Here is a 22,367-nt window from a genome sequence, read left to right as displayed (position 1 = left end):
CCAGCCTAAGGGCACTGCACTAATTAAAAACTAGCTGAGCTCCCAGATGCAGTTTTCCACCTCCCTTTCCCTACCTAGTCGCTGCATCCTGGAGCAAGAGGGGGCCTCATTGAAACGAATTCCGGTCTCAGTGGGCAGAATCCTGAAACCATGGCTCTAGGGTCCGGGAAGGGGCGCGGAGTCCAACGCTCCCGCAGTACAGATGGGGAGACTGAGGTCCAGAGCCCGGCGGTCCACCGCCCGCGGAGAAGAAGGAGGCGCGTCCTGCCCGGCTGGCCGCTTGGAGCCGGGGCCGCCTCCTCCCGCCCCCCGCGCCCGTGACCCCAGCCCTGCCTTTGCCCTTGCCACGCCGCCTGCTCGGGAGCGAGTCATGGTGGCGGCACTGGCGGCAGGGTGGCTGCTCCTGGCGGCTGCGGCTTGCGCACAGCGGGAGCAGGACTTCTACGACTTCAAGGCCGTCAACATCCGGGGCAAGTTGGTGTCTCTGGAGAAGTACCGCGGCTCGGTGAGTGTCCGCCCGCCGGGCCTCGGCGCCGCCCAGCCGGGGCCTGACGGGGGCGCCCGGCGGCCCGGGACCCTGCCGGGTGTGGCTCCGAGGGGCTCTGGCCGCCCGGCCACCGTGCCCTGGCTCCCCACCCCCACCCAGGCATCCCCCCGGGCGCGGCGCCCCCGGATCCTGCGCCGGGTCTGTCCCTCGACTACGTGGCATGGGCCGGCGCGCGGTGAAACCCGAAACTCTCGCTGCTGGCGCCGATTTCCCTCCCAGCGATTTTGGGCAGCGGGGCCAGCCTCTCACGCGCCTAAAAAGTAACCCTAGCATCCTACGGCCTTTGTCTCTCCCATTCCCAGTTTCCACGTCCGGAACAGAGGGAGCTGGTGATATTAAGTCCAGTGAGAACATTGTGGAAATGAAAGCTCGGTGCAGAGGGAGTTATCATTTCAGACGCACGGGGACCTTACACAGATCATCCTTTTGAGAGTAGTACACTAAGGCCCAGAGAGGGAAGGTCACACAGCGCTAGAAAGCACGGAGCCTGGAGGAGAACCGCTTATCCATCCGTGGCCTACTCTAGGCAAACTTTTAAGCTGGCAGCTCAGGCTGAGATTTAAGTGTCATCCAGTGTAACTGCTACCTCGTTACCGAGAGGGAATCTCAGCTCAGAGAGGACTTGAGAGAGGAAGTGTGCCTGGGTGAGTCTTTGAAACAAGACTGAGTTTTAGCAAGACCAAGAAGAGCATTCCAGGCAAAGAGAACTGTCAAATGCCAAGACTCAGAACTAAACAGCAAGAATGGTGATGCGGGTGGGGAGGTCTTCAAGCAGTTGTGCTTGAAGGAGTATAAAGCATGAGGGTGAAAGATGAGGCTGAAGAGGGTAGGGAGGGACCAAGAGGGGCCTTGAACGCTACATTCAGAGACTGAAATGTTGCACTGTGTGTAATGAAGAGCCCTCCAAGTTCACTTCTCAAGGTGGACCTGAGGCTGTGGTGTGGAAAGGGTGGGGAGTTGGTTTCTAATGGACAGGGAGGCCCAGCATCCAGATTTGGACGGACCACACACACACACACACACACACACACACACACACACAGATGGCTGTCAGCATTCTTCTCCCAGGAGCAAGGCCATCCTTAGTGAAGAAAGTACTCTCTAAGCCTTGGAATTCTCAATTATCCTGGGAATACTGGGGATAGTAGTCCTTGTCCTGATTGCCCCCCCCTCAAGGTATTATGAGTTTCAAATGAGGTGACAATGTGGAAGCACTTGGTAGAGTGCTCTGTGCTTGTGTTTGTTTGTTGGGCCCCAGCAGGAACCTCATCCAGGACTCAGGGCAAAGGGCCAGTAAGAGCAGGGCCCATTCCCATTCAGGCCTTCCCTTCCCTCTGGTGCAGCTCACCAGAGAGCCCCAGGTTTAGCACTTAACCAGCTCTGCTACTCATTAATTCATTATTTATTGTTGAGCACCTACTGTATACTAAGTACTGTGCCAGCCCTGGGGATACAACGGTGAACAAAACAGCTAAGTTTCCCCTTTAACAGAGCTTATATGAGGTGGAGAGGAGAGAGGCAATAAACAAGGAACGGAGAAATGAACAATGTAATTCCTAATAGTAATAGGTGCTAAGACAAAAACAAAGGCTATTTGTTTTCAGAAGTAATAAGGCATCCAGGATGTGAGGAACAGAAATCCTGGAGAAAAATTACCTGGAAAGTAGTCCCAGAATTCTGAGTGTTTTCATCCTCTAGGTCATTGGTAAATCCTAAAAGGCATTGGAGCAAGAGGCCTAGAAATCAGTCAGAAAGAAACTGAAAAAAAAAAAAAACGAAGTCACACACCTGCTACGAGGTAGAGTTAGAATTTGAACCCAGGCAGTCCAGTTCCAGAGCCCATGTCTTAATTTCCAGCTTATTTCCAGCTTTAGAGGGAAACCAGGAACAGTCAGTCCAGGGAACCTGTAAATGAAACTGTGTGTTAACCCAAGCTTGGTTTGCCACTTGGGCAATATGGTCATTCATTCACCTGCAAATAGCTACTGGCTCATTATGTGTATTTTACCATGGGTTTTTAAAAAATTGGAAGCAAAAAACACTGGCTTCTTTATAGGCACTACATGCCTGCCACTGGGTCCAGCCCTGGAGACATAGCCATGAGCAAAATTGTATGGTTTGTGCCCTCACGCTAACTGGGAAGACAGTCATTTAGACCAGTGTTGAGTGTAGATAAATGGGTGACACTCAGGAATGCCCTTGCCTACACTGTGAGGTTAGGTACATATAGGCCTGAGTGTAGTGTGTATGTGAATGGTTATTTGTTTGCTTGCTTCTGTGTACTCATCTGAGTCTGCATCTGTGCTTGTATGTGTATATGTAAATTTACTGTGTGTATTTAGGTGTATCTGTCTGTGTTTTGGTCACTTTAAAGATAAGCTTTTTGGATTCAGGCACGGAAATAGAAATAGGATTTCCCTCCTTCCAAAAGTATGGGCAGACACACAAGATGTAGGTTAGAAATAAACAATCTTTAATGCTCTCAATGCCCAAGGATCCAGTAGAGAAGAAAGAGGAAGACCTCTGACTAGTGAAGGGAGCTAAGAGTCCCGGTTTCTCACCACCACAGGCACAATATGGCATATGCTGACAAAATGGGGGAGGTTGTTCTAACAACCTGTGGCCCCAAGGAATGGGTGAGGGAGATACAGCACAGTGGTTCTCATCGCCTAGCTCAGTGGTTCTCAGCTGGTGGCGATCTTTTTCCCCAGGAGACATTCGGCAATGTCTAGAGACATTTTTGATTGTTAAGACTAGGCATCTAGTGGGTGGAGGCCAGGGACACTGCTAAACATTCTACAATGAACAGGACAGCCACCTCACAACAAAGATTATCCAGCCCCAAGTGTCAGGAGTGCTGAGGTTGAGAAACCCTATCCGGCCTCAGCAGTCTGTGCCAGAGCATGTCCAGTGCCCCAGGCTGCCCCTGGAAGGTGGCCCTCTTTATGGAGCCAGCTGGTATAATCCTGCCTCTTCTAAAAAGTGGCCAGGACTTCCCTGGTGGTGCAGTGGTTAAGAATCCGCCTGCCAATGTAGGGGACACGGGTTCGATCCCTGGTCCGGGAAGATCCCACATGCCGTGTAGTAACTAAGCCTGTGTGCCACAAATACTGAGCCTCCGCTCTAGAGCCTGTGAGCCACAACTACTGAGCCTGCATGCTGCAACTACTGAAGCCTGCGCGCCTAGAGCCCGTGCTCCGCAACAAGAGAAGCCACAGCAATAAGAAGCCTATGCACTGCAGCAAAGAGTAGCCCCCGCTCGCCGCAACTAGAGAAAGCCCACGCACAGCAACAAAGACCCAACGCAGCCAAAAATCAATCAATAAATAAATAAAATTTAAAAAATAATAATAAAATAAAAAGTGGCCAGAGAGATAGGGCTTGGCTACCTAAACACAGGGTGACAATTTAAATCCTTTAATAATATATAACTAGAAGCTAAAAACATAGCATTGGTGCCAAAATTGTAACTGCAGTAATATAATCAAGTTCCATCAGCCAGATTTATATTTATCACCGAACGGCAATAAATAAATATAAGGCAATCATAAATTTAAGGGTTAGTCTAGTGATAGAAGAAAGTGGTATTTGTTTGCTGGAGGGAGAGGGGCAAAAAGGGATTGCCCTGAGGTTCTTGGGATCCTTGTATCAAGAAAACCATGCCTGTCTATGTACCCATTCAGGTGATCATATATATGTGCACACTTACTTATTCATTCAGCACATACTTTCTGAGACTTTTCCATGTGTCAGGCCCAGTAATGAAGTGAACATAGCTCCTGCCCTCAGTGGGTTCACATTCTAGAAGGAAGACCAACACATGTATAGGCAACTACAGTGTAGAATGATGAGCGCTAGTTGACTGAGCCAGAAATTGAACCCAGGTCTGCCTTTTCTCTCTCCTGTATCACCTCCTGATGTGAGTTCACCAGTATGTGTGCCTCTCTCTGTGATGGTGTTCTGTGTGTTTGTGGGCATGTGTGATGTGTGCTAATGTATCTTTGTGTCGTGGGGCACAGGCATACCCATTCATGTGTATTGTGTACTTATTCTCATGAATGTTTATGTATGTGTTTCACACATGTCTGTAAGACCCTGCATGTTTATGAGAGAGAGCATTAATTGTTGAGGGGGCATCACATACGTGGGCATGTCAGGCCATGTACAAGTGTGTGCCTCTTCACTGGTTTGTGTATGTGTCTGGGTTTTGCTTTTGCCACCCAGGTGTCCCTGGTGGTGAACGTGGCTAGCGAGTGTGGCTTCACAGACCAGCACTACCAGGCCCTGCAACAGCTACAGCGGGACCTGGGGCCTCACCACTTCAACGTGCTTGCCTTTCCCTGCAACCAGTTTGGCCAGCAGGAGCCCAACAGCAACAAGGAGATTGAGAGCTTTGCCCGCCGCACCTACAGTGTCTCTTTCCCCATGTTTAGCAAGATCACAGTCACCGGCACTGGTGCCCACCCTGCCTTCAAGTACCTGATCCGTGAGTCCTGAGCCTTTCCCTCACCTTCCCTCAGCTGGCTGAGGCTGTGGCTCCCTGGGCAGCAGAAGCTACTGGCTGGCTGGGTGACCTGGGGCCCCTTAGACCCGCACAGGTGGGTTGATGGTCTGTTCCAGCACTAATCTTTGAGGATGAGCTGAGCAGTATTCCTGCCTAAGAATATCTCCGCCCCTGTTGCCTTGCAGTTCTCCCTCAGAGTCACTCTTGCAGACTTCTCTGGGCTCCTGTTTCCATCTGCAGGGGCTCCTAGAAGGAGACTGGACCCTCAGATTTTAGTCAGTGTGAATTAGTTGAGCTTATGGACTTAGCTGCAGGCAGGGGACGCCACATGCCTGGAGAAGGCTGGCCTGTATCTCCTGTCCTGAGTCAGAGGCAAAGTGTGTAGGCCACAGGAGAGAAACCTTCTGAGCTAAAATACCAGATCTTGGGAATTCCCTGGCAGTGCAGCAGTTAGGACTCGGCACTTCCACTACCCGGCCTGGGTTCAATCGCTGGTTGGGAAACTAAGATCCCGAGCAAGCTGTGTGGTGCAGCCATAAAAAAACCAAACAGATCTTAATATTTGAGAAATAGATTCCTTCTGCAGAAGCCTCAGAACCACAAAATGGGATCATTAGCCAAGCTTGTCATTAAGTCCTCTTTCCTTTCTCAGGCCTTTCCCTTCCTTTGGGGGCTCGATTTTTGCGTTCTCCCACCTCCTATTCCATGCTTCTGGTTGCCTTCATATCCCTCCCTACCACCCCCCGCCAATCCATTTACCTGGAAGAGTAAATAACAAACAACAGTGTAGCAAACAAAAGGTCCCTTACTGAGGCAATTTGAATTTTGCTTTGTGGGTCAATCCTAATATTTGGTTTTTTTCCCTTGTGGTTTTTATTAGTTCCTTCTCAGTTCCCATAGTTATAGATCAAACCTGGCTGTGCTTTAGAAGCACCTGGGGAGCTCTTAAAAATGCATTAGCCTGAGACCTACTGAAGCAGAGCCCAAGAATCTGTTTATATTAAGCCCCCCTCCTCCACCACCACCACCACCATGATTCAGATGCAGAGAGTCCGTGGACTAACATTTGGAAACCATTGAGATTTAATCAGAAAATAGGATATAGACTGTGTAGTAGTTTGAGGTCATTAATAAAGGAAGATTTGATATTGCCTTACCCAGCACTTCACAGAATCGTAAAGCAGTAGTTCTCAACCTAGGCACCAGATTGCAATCTCCTGGAAAGCTTTCGAAAAATACTGATGCCTGAGTCTCACCCCCAGATATTCTTACTTAAGTGGTATGGGGTTATGGACTGGGCATCAGGATTTTTAAAAGCTCTCCAGTTCATTCTAACTAATAGAACCACTACTTCAAGGGAGGGATGGACACCAATAGTGGAATTCCAGGAGAGGGGACACAGGGAAGCACACTTTGCTCTCCTTCTTCCTTTGCTCTAGAGACTTCTGGAAAGGAGCCCACCTGGAACTTCTGGAAGTACCTAGTGGCCCCAGATGGAAAGGTGATAGGGGCTTGGGACCCAACCGTGTCGGTGGAGGAGATAAGGCCTCAGATTACAGCGCTTGTGAGGAAGCTCATCTTGAAGAAGCGAGAAGACTTATAACTACTTTCCCTCCTCTCCCACTGTCCCCTCCCCTCACTGTTCACGAGTGACCAAAGCAAACTCAAATGGTGCTACAAGGGAGAGACTACTGACTCTCCTTCCTCCACTCTTATCCCACCTACCCCATCACTCCTGTCTGGGGAAAATTCTAGTAGTTTGATTATTTGAATCTTAGAGCAACCTGTAAGAACCCCTGACCAATGACAGCTCTTGACCAATGACTCACCAACCAATAAGAACCTCTAGCCCATGAAAACATGTGGCAAATAGAGGTACAAGCAATAATCTCCTACCTGTTATGAACTCTGTAAAATGAGGCCAATTCCTACCTCACAGGGCTGTTGTGAGGATGAGGATGAAAGGCCTATGAAAATGCCTAGGGCAGTGCCAGCTAACTAGGAGGCGTTCAATAAATGTTTTTTGCATATGAACCAAAAAATAAGTTGTGATCAATAAAAACTTGAACCCAACATGAATTTCCAGCCATGAGAATCCAGGCCAAACATTTGTTGTTGTTGTTGTTGTTATTGTTTTCCTATGTATTTTTTTCAATTACCAAAGTAATACAAATTCATTGTAAAATAAGACGTTATAAAATAAAAATGAAACTGTCCCCCTCATTTCCTATATGGTCACTCCCTGGAGGTAAACACTGTTAGCAGTTTGGTACCAAGTCTTCCCAGACTTTTTTTAATCAAGCCTATCATTATTGCCCAATAAGAATTCACTGACCAAAAGTACACTACAATTGCAAACAAGCAAAGGACAAGAACAGATAATTCACAGAAAAATAGAGACGGATAATGAGGATATGAAAAGATGTTCAGCCTCATTCAAGTTGGAAAGATTTTGTTAAATGATAATACCTGTCATTGGTGAGGATGTGGGGAAATGGGCATTCGCATAAGCTGTTGGTGGGACAACAAACTGGCACAAGTTTTTAGAGGATGACTTGTCAATATCTTTTTTTTTTTTTAAAGAAAACTCCCTGTGCTGTTTTTTTGTTTTGTTTTTTTAAAAATTTATTTATTATTTATTTATTTTATTTTTGGCTGTGTTGGGTCTCCGTTTTTGTGCGAGGGCTTTCTCTAGTTGCGGCAAGCAGGGGCCACTCTTCATCGCGGTGCGCGGGCCTCTCGCTATCGTGGCCTCTCTTGTTGCGGAGTACAGGCTCCAGACGCACAGGCTCAGTAGTTGTGGCTCACGGGCCCAGTTGCTCCGCGGCATGTGGGATCTTCCCAGACCAGGGCTCGAACCCGCGTCCCCTTCATTAGCAGGCAGATTCTCAACCACTGCGCCACCAGGGAAGCCCCATCAATATCTTTTAAAACAAAATGTTTATATGCTTTGATCCACCATTTCGCCTTTTAAAAGACTCCCAAACTGTGCAAATATGTGTGTACAATAATATGTGTGTACATTGTTCATAATGGTGAAAATTCGATGCAATCCTTGTGTCCATCAGTATGGTTTGGTAACAAATTATGGTACAAATCCAAATGATAATAATTAATACAGGGCTTCCCTGGTGGCGCAGTGGTTAAGAATCTACCTGCCAATGCAGGGGACACAGGTTCGAGCCCTGGTCCGGGAAGATCCCACATGCCACGGAGCAACTAAGCCCGTGCGCCACAACTACTAAGCCTGCAGTCCAGAGCCTGTGAGCCACAACTGCTGAGCCCGCGTGCCACAACTACCGAAGCCTGTGCACCTAGAGCCTGTGCTCCGCAACAAGAGAAGCCACCACAATGAGAAGCCCGCGCACCACAACGGAGAGTAGCCCCCGCTCGCCGCAACTAGAGAAAGCCTGTGCACAGCAACGAAGACCCAACACAGCCAAAAATAAATAAATAAAATAAATAAACTTTTTTTAAAGGGAAATAACAATAAAAAACATATATAAATAATAATAACTAATACAGTTATTCAAATGAATGAATTAATTTCTACGCTACCATAGAAAGTTGTCCAAAAGTGAAAAAATGGCAAGTTGTAATGAACACATGCACACACAAGAAAACATCCAGTACAAACAAGAATAATATTTTTATTAAAAATTTACAATGTTAAGTGTGAGAGAGAGAGGGAGGGAAGGAGGGAGGGAGGGATGTAGACCAAACTGTTAATGGTGGTTGTCCGTGAGGGCGTGGGGCGGGATAACAGGAGTCATTCACTTTCTTTGTTAAGTATTTTTGTAATGTTTGAATTTTGTATGTAAAAATACGTATTTCACTTTTATATAAATATAGAAAAGAAGTGATGAGCAGAGTCACTGATCGATAATTTATTGGCCAATGAGAATTTCATGTCTACTTCTCCCAAAGTCACTCTTCTAGAAGAAGGAAACTCAGATTCAAGTCTTGGCTGTGCCCTTGACTCACAGACTGAGCAAATTGTTCCCTCTCTGCTGTCTTCCACTTTCCCACTGGACAATGAAAGGGTTGAACTGTGCTCAAAGCCTCCTTTAATGATCCTTCCCACAAGCTGCAAGAGTAAATGAAGGCTTTCTGTGGGCTGACCACACACCACCCTGTGGTGGCCTCCAGCCTGTCCTTACACACCTTCCTCCAACCTCTGGCTCTGCACATGGTCGTTTCCGCGTGTGCGCAGGCACACACACACACACACACACAGTGAAATCCAGCTATCACAGAAATTTTTGTGATGAACACCTCAGAACCACATTCTCAATGGACATCTCTCTGACCTCACCCTACTTGACCTGTCAGCCACTTCTGACATTGCTGATTGTACGACTCTTCTCCCTGACACATTCTCTTCCCTTCTTAGTTTCCCTGACCCTGCCTTCTCTTGATTTTCCCCCATCTCTCTGAGTGCTCCTTCCTTCTCAGTGTCTGTCCATGACTCTTCCTCCTCTGCCCACTCCTTCCCTGTTGGTCTTCCTTAGGCTTCTAGGCGGGTCCGTTTTCTCACTTCGTATACTCTTCCGCAACCATCTCATTTTTTCTCATGGTTTTGACCACCGTCTACACCCTGATGATACCTAAATCTCTACCTTGTATCTATGCTGGACTCATACCCACTTGCCTACTGGGCATGACTAGAGACACCTCAATTCAGTGTTTCCAGAACTAAACTCATCACCTCTCCCTGACACACCCTCTCTCCCTTATCCCCAGCCTTCACAAACCCCCTAAGCCTTTCCTTCCACACACCACTCACTCGCTCACTCACCACATTTCATTGTTTAAGCAACTGCCTTCCTTTCTCTCCTCAGCACAGTGCTTGGCCCTTAGCAGATTAAATTTAATTATATGGGAAGCATTTTGGGCACTGGCTCCATGCTGTCCCTGCCTAGACCCCATCTGGAAAACCAAAGACAAGCAAACAGTTGCCCCCAGCAGTTTAGAGTCCAGCTGAGGATTTTGCACTCCAAATTAGACCTTCATTCCTAGGCTTTGTCAGCTTTCTGCTGTTCCCAAGTCCCCTCTAATGTGCAAGAGTCCTCCTAGGAAAAATCTCATTTTATGTTGTTATCAACTGTTACCTCAGTCATTGGTTAAGCAATATCTGCTAACAACTTAGTTTTAAATTAATCCCTCGGTAATCATCTAACACTTGAATAGTTAATATTTGATTTTCTACTGATGCCTTAATTATCTTCTAACACTTTACTTATAAGCCAAATATTTTATTTATTAGGTTATGTCTTAGCACTTAGCAGTTTAGCTATTTGCCAACACTTAATTATTAATCAATGTTTTAGTTGTCTGCTTAAATCATATTACCGATCACTAAGCTCTCTGCTATTAGTTTAGAGGTGATTAGCAAGCCTGGGACCACCAGTCAGGAGTTTGGGGAAGGGCTCATTTCTGGCTGCCAATACGATAATAGCCTCTGTCTTTTGTTGAGCTCTCTTGTCACCCTCAGATGATTCTCATTCACTACCAACTGGTCCCAGGTCCTCAAAGAGAGGGTGGACCCATTCTAATTGCTTATTTATTTCTCTGAGCTGGGCTGGAGTGTGGAGGGAGGAGAGCGTGACTATGAGGGGAATCTCTGGAAAATTATGGTTGGAAGGGACTTTCATTCATCAACAAATATTTCTTGAGCATTGCCTGTGTGTCAAGTTCTGCATTAGGTTCTAGAGATACATCAGTGAGCAAAACACCCGTGTTCCCAGCTGTCATGGTGCTCAGAGAATAGTGGGAAAGCCAAACATTAAACAAATAATTACACCAATTATTATACAATTACAATTATGATAAGCACCAGGAAGAAGTACAAGGAACCATGAGCATGTATAAACGTGGCATTGGACATATTCTGGAGTTCAGTGGAGGCTTTCCTGAGAAATGACATTTAAGCTGAGAGCTGAAATTGTAATAAGAGTTAGGGCAAAGAAGTAGAGGGGAGGGTTTGTAAACGGAAGCAGTGGCTGGAGCAAAGACCCTAATGAGGGAAGATGCTCAATAGAATGGAGCCAGTGCCGCTTGGAGCGAAGTGATAGGGAGAAGGGTCAGAGAGGTAGGCAGGGGCCAGATCATTCAAGGTCTTGTGGGATCCAGGTGAGAAATGTTAGTGACTTGACTTAGCATCACAGAGTCTGTCTTCAGTCCCAAACCTGAAGGTCAGAAATAAACCCTTGGTGCAGAGGCAGACACTGAACTACAGATAGGAGAAGTAGATGGCTCTGGGGCTACCCAGAGCACTGGTCAGCATGGAGACACCTGTGGAAGGCAGGTAGATCTGAAACCTCCCAGCTCCAGCAGGGCCAGCCTGGTGTTTGCTGGAGGGAATTGCTGAGGCCTGGATCGCTACAAATCACCAAACTTCTTGCATAGATTCCTGGGCCCCAGAGGGATTACATTGCAGGTGGTCAATAGGCTACATTTCAAGAAAGAAACACTGCCTTGGGTATAACAAAAAAAACTCTGCAGCTTCCTCTTCTCCCCACATCTCCTTCAGTCCCTACATCATAGCCCTTACCTGTGACTTTACCACTTTGTGTCGGGATAGAGATTTGGCAGCTACAAGAACCCAAAGTAAACACAGTCTCAAAAAAAGTAGAAGTTTTTTCTATACCATGTAAAAATTGGACCTTTACCCTGCTCCATGAATTAGTCAGGGGCCCGGGCTTATGGCTCTGGCATCCCTAGGACGTTGTCATCAGCCGCATGACCCAGACATAATTTATTTTCACTAAGAAATAAAGTTTTTACTCTGTATGGCCATGTGCCCATATGAAAATTGAGTTCCATTAACATAAAAGAAGGGGAGAACAGATGTTGCAGGGGTCAGGGACAAATAGCCATCTCTGCGCTATATCTTAACATTTTCCAAATCTCTCTCCTCTCCTTTTTCCTGCTACGACTATCCTAACTCAGGATTTATCATCTTTCTGGCTCATATCCTTGGCCCCAATTCCCTCCTTCAATCCATCCTTCATGTCACAAGCTGAATGATGTTCCAAAAAGCAGACCTGAGCATATCACCTCTCTGCTTCAGTGTGCTCCCCAACCCTTATCCTTGGAATAAAGGCTTGGTTCTTTAAACTGTCATTAAAAGTCCTTGTGCCTCATCTTCCTCAATTTCTAACCTTTGGTGTTGCTACAGCACCAAACTGCTTGCTATATTCTCTCTCATTTCTTCCTCCCATTGCAGAGGCAGAAATTCTCTTCCTTTCCCTGATATTGCTGTGCACCTTATCTCTGTTGTATTCTTTGAACATAAGAAATGCCTGGCCCATAGTAGGTGTTCAAAAGTCATATATTGACTGACTACCTTATTGTCATCATCTATGTCTGTTTCTAAGTGTCCTAGAGACTGTCTCAGCCCCTGCATCAGCTAGGCTCCCCCTAAAAGGCTCAATTCCTCCCGTGGAAGGGGTGACCAATCTCAGAAAGATGGGAAAGCCCAGTCAGAAGGCCCCTTCTTCTAATCTCTTGGAATATGAGTGCTCCCCTCTGAGCACATGACCAATTGTGCCCTGCTGGTCATTCTCCAGAGGGGGTCCCAGGGCCACAATCATCCCTGGTGTTAGTGACGATTGCATGGGAAAAACTTATATTTTAAAAATTACTCGTTTTTCGTATGACATTCAAATTTAACCAGCCATCTTGCATCTTATCTGGCAACACTAATCCAGGGTTGAATACCATGCAGTAGGAAGTTGAACTACATAGCCTCTAGGATTCTTTCAACTCTAGGAAACAAAGATTCTAACTCTTCTGATTCACCTTGTAACTCCCAATGAAAGCAGAAACTCAGGATTAAAGTCAAAGAGCTGAGAACATAGTTAATAGACTAATCAACATAACAAATGACAATATCCCCTAACTAGATGTGTAACATTGGGACAGTCACTTAATCTACCTCAACCTCCATTGCTTCATCTAGCCAATAAAAGGAAACCAAGATTTCACCTAATAAATGCTGGGCACTGTGCTAGACACTTCTGTCTATGTGCTGTCTCCCCTGGAGACAAACACAATGTGTGAAAAGGCCCTTTGTAAGTGGAAGTGGGCTGTAACAAATGTGAAACAGTATTAGCATTAGTGTAGCACCTATCTCTAGCTGATTTCCTTTACTGAAACCTTCAGGGGAAAGAAGTTTCCCTAGTTCGGTCATATTGTAGGGGAAAAACATTGTCTAGGACTCTAGTGTCTAGAGCAGTGATTCTTAACTAAGGGTGATTTTGCTCACCAGGGGACATTTGGCAATGTCTGGAGACATTTTGGTTGTCACAACTGGGTAATCGGTACTACTGGCATCTAGAGGGTAGAAGCCAGGGATGCTGCTAAACATCCTACAGTACCCAGGACTGTCCCCTACAACAAAGAATTACCTGGCTTAAAATGTCAGTAGGCTGAGAAATCATGGTCTAGAGTACCGCCAAGCAGAATTTATATCCCAGTTCTACCACTTAGCAGCTGGGTGACTCATGGACTTTACCTCTCTGTGCCTCAGTGTCCTCTTCTGGGACATCTGGGATATTAATAGCACTTACCTCATAGGCCTATTTTGATGATTAAATAAAAATACACCCATAAAGCACTGGAGTACCTGATACACAGTAAACATTCAGTAAATGATAGTTCTTCTTATAGTTATTTAAGTATTACTGTCCCCTCTTAAAAGATAGGAAATTGAGACTCAGAGAGGGGAACAGACTTGACCAGGTCAAGAGAAAAAGCAATTCTAGTCATGGGGTTGACAAACGTCACCAAGAATCTTCTGTAGACAAAGGCTGCAGTTTTCTTGTGTGTGGACCTAACATGAGACACCATCCTTGCTCTCAGCAAAGTGGAAGGAAAAGGAGAACTAACCTTTACTGAGTGCTCACATAACCTATATCTCATCTCTTAAGGTAGGTATTATGATTTCCATTTTACAGATATAACTAAGTGAGAAGTCTAAAGTCTCCCAGCAAGTCAATTGCCAAGTAGCAATTGAAATCCAGGCTGACCCACTACCAAAGTCCCTGCCTCTCCCTCTGTTCTCTGCTCCCTAGACTCTGGTAACACTCCAGCAGGGACAGGGAGGGTTTAGGGTTGGAGATTTTGATTCTGGGAGAAGGCCATTCACTCCAGGGTGCAGCAGTCTTGGAGTAAATTGCAGAAGTGGCTGATCTCAGACTGAAAAAGAACTGTGAATATGAAAAATGCTTAATAACAAATAAAGTTCTGGACTCATGTTGAGACCAAAGAAGGAGGTAGACAAAGGCAGTGTTTGTTTCCTTGAACTTTGGGGACTGGCAAACCCAGGACAAATCCTAGTTTCTGCCATTCCTGGCTGGGTCCTTGGGTGAGAACTTAACCTCTCTGAGGCTCAATATCTTTATATATAAAATACCCATTCAGAATCATTCGTTCATTTATTTTATTTTATCTTTTTAACATCTTTATTGGAGTATAATTGCTTTACAATGGTGTGTTAGTTTCTGCTGTATAACAAAGTGAATCAGCTATATGCATACGTACGTCCCCATATCCCCTCCCTCTTGCGTCACCCTCCCACCCTTCCTATCCCACCCCTCTAGGTGGTCACAAAGCACCGAGCTGATCTCCCTGTGCCATGCAGCTGCTTCCCACTAGCTATCTATTTTACATTTGGTAGTGTATATATGTCCATGCCACTCTCTCACTGCGTCCCAGCTTCCCCTTCCCCCTCCCCGTGTCCTCAAGTCCATTCTCTACATCTGTGTCTTTATTCCTGTCCTGCCCCTATGTTCATCAGAACCATTCTTTTGTTCATTTATTAGTTCTTCCTCCTCCCTTAACCTATATGGCTATGCAGATTTTGAAGGTGGCCAGCAGAAAGGAGAATTAGGAGTTGAAATCTAGCCTGAACTCTACTTACCCAGCCTTGCCTTTGGCATAGAGCTATATAAAGCCAGAGGAAGGGACACGTTTTAAAAAAAAATATTTACTTATTTATTTAGGCTGCACCGGGTCTTAGTTGAGGCACTTGGGATCTTTGTTGACACATGTGGGATCGTTTGTTGTAGCATGTGGGATCTTTTAGTTGCAGCATGTAGGCTCATAGTTGTGGCATGCAGCCTTCTTAGTTGTGGCATGCAGCCTTCTTATTTGCAGCATGCAGGCTCATGGTTGAGGCATGCATGCGGGATCTAGTTCCCTGACCAGGGATCGAACCCGTGCCCCCTGCATTGGGAGCTTGGAGTCTTACCCACTGGACCACCAGGGAAGTCCCAAGGGGCACTTTTTTCTGATTTGCACAAAAGCGCACAAAAGAACAAAGGTGGCACAAAGCAGCAGCTTGAGAACCAGCCCTAGACTAAGTGTGGTGAAACCAGCACCGAGCAGGTATAACTTTTGTCCTAGAGGAGCGCATAGTCTGAAGCTGTGGTTCCTAAGTGAGATGATGGCATATGGAAGTGTTCAATGAATGGTACACATAGACAGAACAGCAGATGCTGCAATAAAGAATGGTGCTTTCGGGGGTGGGGAGTCTTCAAGATGGACCTTGGAGAGTGTAGAGGATTTAGATAAGCAAAAGAAGGGAACCACATAGGCAAAAACTTGGGAGAGGAGGCTCCCTTCCCAGGTCAGATTGGCTGAAACAGAGGCTTCCTGTAGGAGAGAAAAGGCAGATATAGTTGGAGAAGTATGGAGAGTTCAGATTTTAGAGGTCAGACTAGAACCACTGGGGCTACTTCAACAGCTCAGGTCAAGCCTTCAGAGGACCTCTCTGTTGATAAGTGTGTGATGGGAGAGAATCAAATGCAGAGAAAAAAGAATCACATAACTCTGCCTCAAAAGTCAAAAGAATTCTCTTCAGCATTGTACTGGAAATCCTAGACAGTGTAACAAAACAAGAAAAAAATAAAATGCATCAACTGGAAAGGAAAAGTAAAACCGCCTTTATTCACAAGCAACATAATATGTTGCCTGTGAGGAAATCATATTTTTTTCATGTTAACATAAAAAAATCCTTAGTCTATAAAAAAGCTACTAGAACTAATAACTGAATTTAACAAGATCTCAGAATACAAGGTGAATATAGGAAAATAAGTTGTATTTCTATAAATTGGCAACAAACAATTGGAATATCACATTAAAAATGTCATTTACAATAGCATCAAAAATAAGAAAAAGGGAAAAATTTTATAAAATGTGTACAAGACCTGTACATGGAATAGTATAAAATATTGCTGAGAGAAATTAAGAACTAAATAAATGAAGAGATATATACCATGTTCATGGATTGGGAAACTCAATATTAAGATGTTAATTCTCTCCAAATTGATCTATTGAGTCAATGCAATCCTAAACAAAATCCAAGCAGGATTTTTTGGGGCAGAAATTGACAAGCGGATTCTAAAATTTGTATGGAAATGCAAAGGACCCAGAATCACGAAAACAATTTTGAAAAATAAGGACAAAGTTAGAGGACTTATACTACCTGATTTTAAGACTCACTTATAAAGCTACAGTAATTAAGACAGAGTGGAACTGGCATAAGGATAGATCCAGATCAGGTCAATGAAATAGAATAGAGAATTCAGAAATAAATCCACACATACATGGTTAATTGAGTTTTGCCAAAGGTGTCAAATTAATTCAATAGAGAAAGGATAGTTCTTTCAAATGATGGTTTTGAAACTACTTTTACTTCATATTTGGCACATAAATTAACTCAAAAAATTCAGAGGCATAAATGTAAAAGCTAAAGCTATAAAACTTCTGGAAGAAAACATAGGAGAAAATCTTTTTTATCATGGGGTCCACGAAGATCTTTTTTTTTTGGCCACCCCCCCCCCACCGCATCATGTGGGGTCTTAGTTCTCTGACCAGGGATTGAACCTGCACACCCTGCATTGGAAGTGTGGAGTCTTAACCACTAGACCACCAGGGAAGTCCTGGTAAAGATCTTTTTTAGATAGAACACAGAAAGCACTAATCTTAATAGAAAAAAAAGTGATAAATTGAACTATCAAAATTCTTAATTTTGGCTTTTCAAAAAACACCATTAAGAAAAATGAGAGGGCTTCCCTGGTGGCACAGTGGTTAAGAATCTGCCTGCCAATGCAGGGGACACAGGTTCATGTCCTGGTCCGGGAAGATCCCACATGCTGCGGAGCAACTAAGCCCGTGTGCCACAACTACTGAGCCTGCGCTCTAGAGCCCGTGAGCCACAACTACTGGGGCCGCATGCCACAACTACTGAATCCCGTGCACCTAGAGCCCATGCTCCGCAACAAGAGAAGCCACCGCAATGAGAAGTCCACGCACAGCAACGAAGAGTAGCCCCCGCTTGCCACAACTAGAGAAAGCCCGTGCATAGCAACGAAGCCCCGGTGCAGCCAAAAATAAAAAAATAAAGAAATTAAAAAAAAAAAAAGAAAAGAAAAATGAGAAAGAACACAACATTGTAAATCAACTATACTTTAATAAAAGAAAAATTTAATGAGAAGTCAAGCTACAGATTGGGAAAGAATATTTACAATAATATATTGATAAAGGATTTGTATCCAGAATATATAAGAACTGTTACAGTTCAATAAGAAGACAACCCAATTTAAAAATAGGCAAAACTTACATTTTGCCAAAGAAGATACATGAATGGTTAATGAGCACATGAAAAGTTATTCATCATTAGCCATTAGGAAAAAACAAATTTAACCCATGATGAGATGCTACTTCACGTCTACAAGAATAACCAAAATAAAAAATACTGACAATACCAAGTTCTGGTGAGGATGTAGAGCCCTGACTCTCTCTCATACATTGCTGGTGGGGATGCAAAATATTCCAACCACACTCTGGAAAACAGTGTGGCAACTTCTTATAAAGTTAAACATACATCCACCCTATTACCACAAAACTCCACTTCTAGGATTCACCCAAGGGAAATGAAAACATAGCCCCCCCCAAAAAAGCATATATGCAAAAAATTTTATAGCAACTTTATTCATGATAGTACCCAGACGGAAACAACTTTAATGCCTATGAACAGTTGAATGGACTAATTGCAGTAATTCATATAATGAGTATATTTCCAGGTACTCGGCAATAAAAGGAAGGAACTACTCCTACATGCAACAATTTCTGTGTATCTCAAAGGCACTGTGGTCAGCAAAATAGGTCAGGCACAAAAGAGGACATACTATCGGATTCCATTAAGACAAAACTTCAAGAACAGGCAGAACTAATCTATAGGAAGGGAGAGCAGAGCAGTGGTTGTCTAAGGCAAGGCTAGGGGTTGGGGGGAGGGCTGACTGCAAAGTGGCACAATGGATGGTGACAAGTGATGGAAATGTGCTGTATCCTGACTGTGGTGGTAGTTACATGAGTATAAAGTGACCAAGCTGTACACTTAAAATGGGTATATTTTACTGTTTGTAAAATATACCTCAGTAAAATTGATTTTAAAAATAAAAAATCACAAGAGAAACAGCATTATATAGTAATAAAAGAAATTGGAAGGAATCTGAACTTTGAAGAAAATGGATAATAAATTATCATATATTCACTAAGTGGAAAACTATCTAGCAGTAAAAATGAATGAGCCAGATTGAGCATACACATCAATATAGACAAAACTCAAAAACATAAGACTGAGTGAAAAAAAGCAGGCTCCAGAAGAATACATGCAATGTGATGCTATTTATTTAAGATGTAATCACATGTAAAGCAATTTCATACATTGTTCAAAGATCCATACATATGTGATAAATGCATGAATAAGAGCATGGGGATGTTAAACATTAAATTCAGGAGAATACTTATGTGGGGAAGGAGGAGTATGGAGGGCAGGAGTGGGGCTTCAAACAGGATTGATCAAATTTTTTTTCTTAAATTTGAGTAGTACATGGGTGGTTCTTGTATTATTCTTTATGTTGTTTGTGTGTTTTAAAGATTTCATAGGAAGACAAACAAACAGCAAACTAATGAAAACCTAAACCCAAAGAGTGACCACTTAGAGTTGGGGGAGAGCCTAGCTGGTATCAGGAGATCTGAGCCTCGGTCCGGTTTGTCCCTGGATTTCATGTTCCAACGTGGCAAAGTCACTTCTCTCAGGATGAGACGCAAGAGCCTCATTCTGGAAAAGAAGGGAAAGAATCAGTCTTGGGCATCAGGGGAGTGGTCGTGCGAGGAACTGGCACTTGCGCTTAATGCACGTCAGCGTCCTTTCTTTGCTTCTCCAGCTGTGGTGACCTGCAAGCTGGCACCGGAGCCGAGCCGGGTCGGGGATGGGGAGAGCCATCGGGGAGGGGCGTCGGGCGGTTACAGCTGGAGGCAGTAGGGCAAGGGGAGAGAGGGGTGCTCCGCTGCGTCCAGAGTCCAAGGACTCCGGGCAGACCACCCAGTGAGCGAACCGAGCCCTCACCGCGGGTTGTGCCCGGGTTCTCAGCCTCCGTGGACTTCGGTCACCGAGCTGCGCGGCCCACGACGGCGAGGGGCGTTTCTTTTCGGACCCCTGAGGACCGGGCTCCGGAGCAAGGCTGCCAGGTCTAGAGCGCATTGTTTTGAGAACCACGCAGAAGGGGCTTCCAGTTACTGTGGCTCGCTGGGTGCCAGGCTTCATGCTCTTCCATCTTCACTACTGCTCTAATGCAGAGAGGGAAAGTGACCTGCCTAAGGTCACACCGCAGGTGATTGTAGCTTATTACTTGTATATCCTTAAGCAAGTTACTTAACCTCTCTGGGTCCACTTTTCCTATGGGTAGAGTGGGTGCAAAATTATGTGTGTATGTGTGTATCTGGAAGACTCCATACCAAAGTATTAATAGATATTTCTACCTGGTGAGGCAATGGGTGATATTTTTTCTTTTGGTTTATCTATATTTTCTAATTTGTTGTTTTATAATAAATATGTACATATTTAATTATTTTTATTTTTATTAAGAGAGTAACACTGCACAGAGTTGTGAGGACTGAAGGAGACTATGAAAAGCACAGAGCACAATTTCTAGTTCACAGTGTGTTCTCCATAAATGTGAGTTCTCCCTGCTCACTCTTCCCTCCTACACTTTCCTTCCCCTCTGGTTGGAGACTCTGGCCCCCAGACCTCAGGTTGGGAGGAAGGAGGGGTCTATTTACTAGCTGTGTGGCTTTGGATAAATCACTTGACCTCTCTGAGTCTCAGTTATCTTCCCTGCAGAATGGGAAGAAAAACACCTACCTCAAAGAAAGTTTTCAAGGACTACATGACATGCAAGACGGGAAACTGCCTGGCACATAGTAGGTCTGCAGTAAGTGTCTGTAGGAAGAAACATGATGCACATGATGAAGGAACAGGCATTAGAGTAGGTTCTAGACCAGAAGGGGTAGAAGATTTTAGCATCGATTCCAAAGAGCCCAAGGGGTCCATGATAGAGTTCAGCATGGGAGAGGTCCATGAACTTGGATTGAAAAAGATTACATCCTTGTTTTCACTACCTCTAAGTCAAATTTAGCATTTCCTTCTATCATGCATGTAAGCAACAAATCACAGTAGTATTAGCAGAAACTGTGACTTTGTCACCAATAGAAATCAGTTATTTTTGTATTGCATTACAGTAGCAATATCTTAAAATACTGTTTACACTCATTCACCATCTCAAAGTTACAATAGTTAATAGACGAATCTCTCTATCTCATTATTTAATGTTAAAAAAGAACTAACTCACAAAATAACTATTTTGATAATGATTCTACATAATTGGTATCCTTTGTAATCCTAAGTAATTTACTTTTTGTGGTTAAAAATATTCTTCTGAATAGGGGACCATAGTCTTCATCAGACTGCCAGAGAGGACCCTTGGCTAGACAGACATAGATACTAAGTCCTGCCTGGGCCACTGGCTGCTTTGTGACATTGGCCTTGTTATTTCTCTTAGGGGCACGATCATCCCTGCTTGGCTCACTCCACAGGGTTGCTGGAGGATCAAATTAATTCTTGGCTGGAAAAGGGCTTTGGAAACTGTTGACAGCTTCCCGATTTTGCCAAAAGCCAGAGCAGAGTGCTTTGCACCTCATAGCTGAATCCCATGTCTCCAGGAGACCTCGATCCTTCCACAGGACTCCACCCTTTCTCTTTGCTCTCCATCTGATAAAGAGGCCAAAGTGCACCTCCATTAGAGTAGTCATCCAGTTCCCAGTTTCCAGAGGTTCACAGCTGAGGGGAGGAATTTTCTGGAGGATAATAACAATTCCTTCCAGTTTTCATATTTGACCTTACAGTGACCCTTGAAGACACTACCCCCTCAAAACTCTTCCCTTCTCCTTCAGATGGTGATCCCTCTGTGGCCATGGTCCCTGAATTTCCCCCTTTACTGCCGTGTCCTGTGATCATCTGTCCGACTCCCCCACTATACTGTGTTTCTCAAGGGCAGACCCAGATCTGATCTCTCTCAGGGACCCCAGAGCCCAGGTCAAGGGCATGGCACACATCGGTATCTGAGGCGCTGACCTGGATGAAGAAAAGGAACCTGAAGCACAGAGAGAAAAAGCAGAGAAGAGGTAGAGCTAGGGCTTGAGCCCAGATCCCCTGATGCCCATGATTTATCCCATACACACTGAAAGCAAGGGATGGAGGAATTAGGGACTTCCAAGGCATCATATTAGCTATTTCCAACTCTACTCACTGCTGTGAGAAATGAGGAGAGCTAAATATTTGGTAATCTTGAGTGAGTCCCTGCCCATCTGTACAATGGGAGGTGTCAGATTCAGTGGCTTTCAAACCTTTTTGACCTGACTCAAAATAAGAAATGCATTTTACGTTGTGATCTGGACCACAGTACATAGAGACACATGTAAATGAAACAAACATTTTATGAAAGAATACTTAACTTTGCTATTTGCAGTACACATTTTCTATTCCATTAACTTTTTTTTTTTTTTAATGCCAGCTGTAACTCAGCAACTGATTACATGACCCATAGGTCCTTTTCAGCCCCAACACCCTGTGATTGGCTGAATGGGAAGTATTGACAACTAAAGTTCAGCAGTCCCTAGTCCTGGTTCAGTGTAATTGGGTCATACTGTGCACCTCTCAGAGCCTGGGTTTCCCCAGTGTACCCTGAGAGGACAGACAGGCAGTCTCCAAAGGCTTCATACAGTTCCTTCAGACTGAGGTTCTCTGATGCTAGTGAGAACACTGACCTTGTGATCTGGAAATGATGTGTGAGAATGGAGAGGTGTGTTGGCTTTGCTCCCTGCTGGGTGGAGTTACCATCTGTACATCCACTAGCCCCACTTGTCCTAGGCCAGTGTGGCAGAGAGTATGAACAGGGGAGCGTGAAC

The 22,367-nt window shown here is 44.8% G+C and overlaps 1 protein-coding gene across 1 annotated transcript; it reads left to right on the top strand.

The window, feature by feature from the left end:
- The first annotated feature begins 202 nt into the window (after positions 1-202).
- GPX7 (glutathione peroxidase 7) lies at positions 203-7,096 on the top strand. The gene is made up of 3 exons (XM_061186588.1): positions 203-505; positions 4,772-5,033; positions 6,491-7,096. Exons 1-3 carry the CDS (start codon positions 203-205, stop codon positions 6,652-6,654), a joined length of 729 nt encoding a protein of 242 aa, XP_061042571.1. The 3' UTR covers positions 6,655-7,096.
- Positions 7,097-22,367: the final 15,271 nt, after the last annotated feature.

This window comes from Eubalaena glacialis, chromosome 3 (assembly GCF_028564815.1).
Source record: "Eubalaena glacialis isolate mEubGla1 chromosome 3, mEubGla1.1.hap2.+ XY, whole genome shotgun sequence".
Classification (NCBI taxonomy): Eukaryota; Metazoa; Chordata; class Mammalia; order Artiodactyla; family Balaenidae; genus Eubalaena; species Eubalaena glacialis.
The sequence above is the reverse complement of the archived record's forward strand: the minus strand, read 5'-3'. Positions and strand labels throughout refer to the sequence as shown.

Excerpts from the sequence above, each read along its gene's own strand:
- GPX7 (XM_061186588.1), top strand. The coding sequence starts at position 203 with ATGGGGAGACTGAGGTCCAGAGCCCGGCGGTCCACCGCCCGCGGAGAA. Across the intron at positions 506-4,771 it reads TGGAGAAGTACCGCGGCTCG|GTGTCCCTGGTGGTGAACGT; the intron begins GTGAGTGTCCGC and ends TTTGCCACCCAG. Across the intron at positions 5,034-6,490 it reads TGCCTTCAAGTACCTGATCC|AGACTTCTGGAAAGGAGCCC; the intron begins GTGAGTCCTGAG and ends CCTTTGCTCTAG.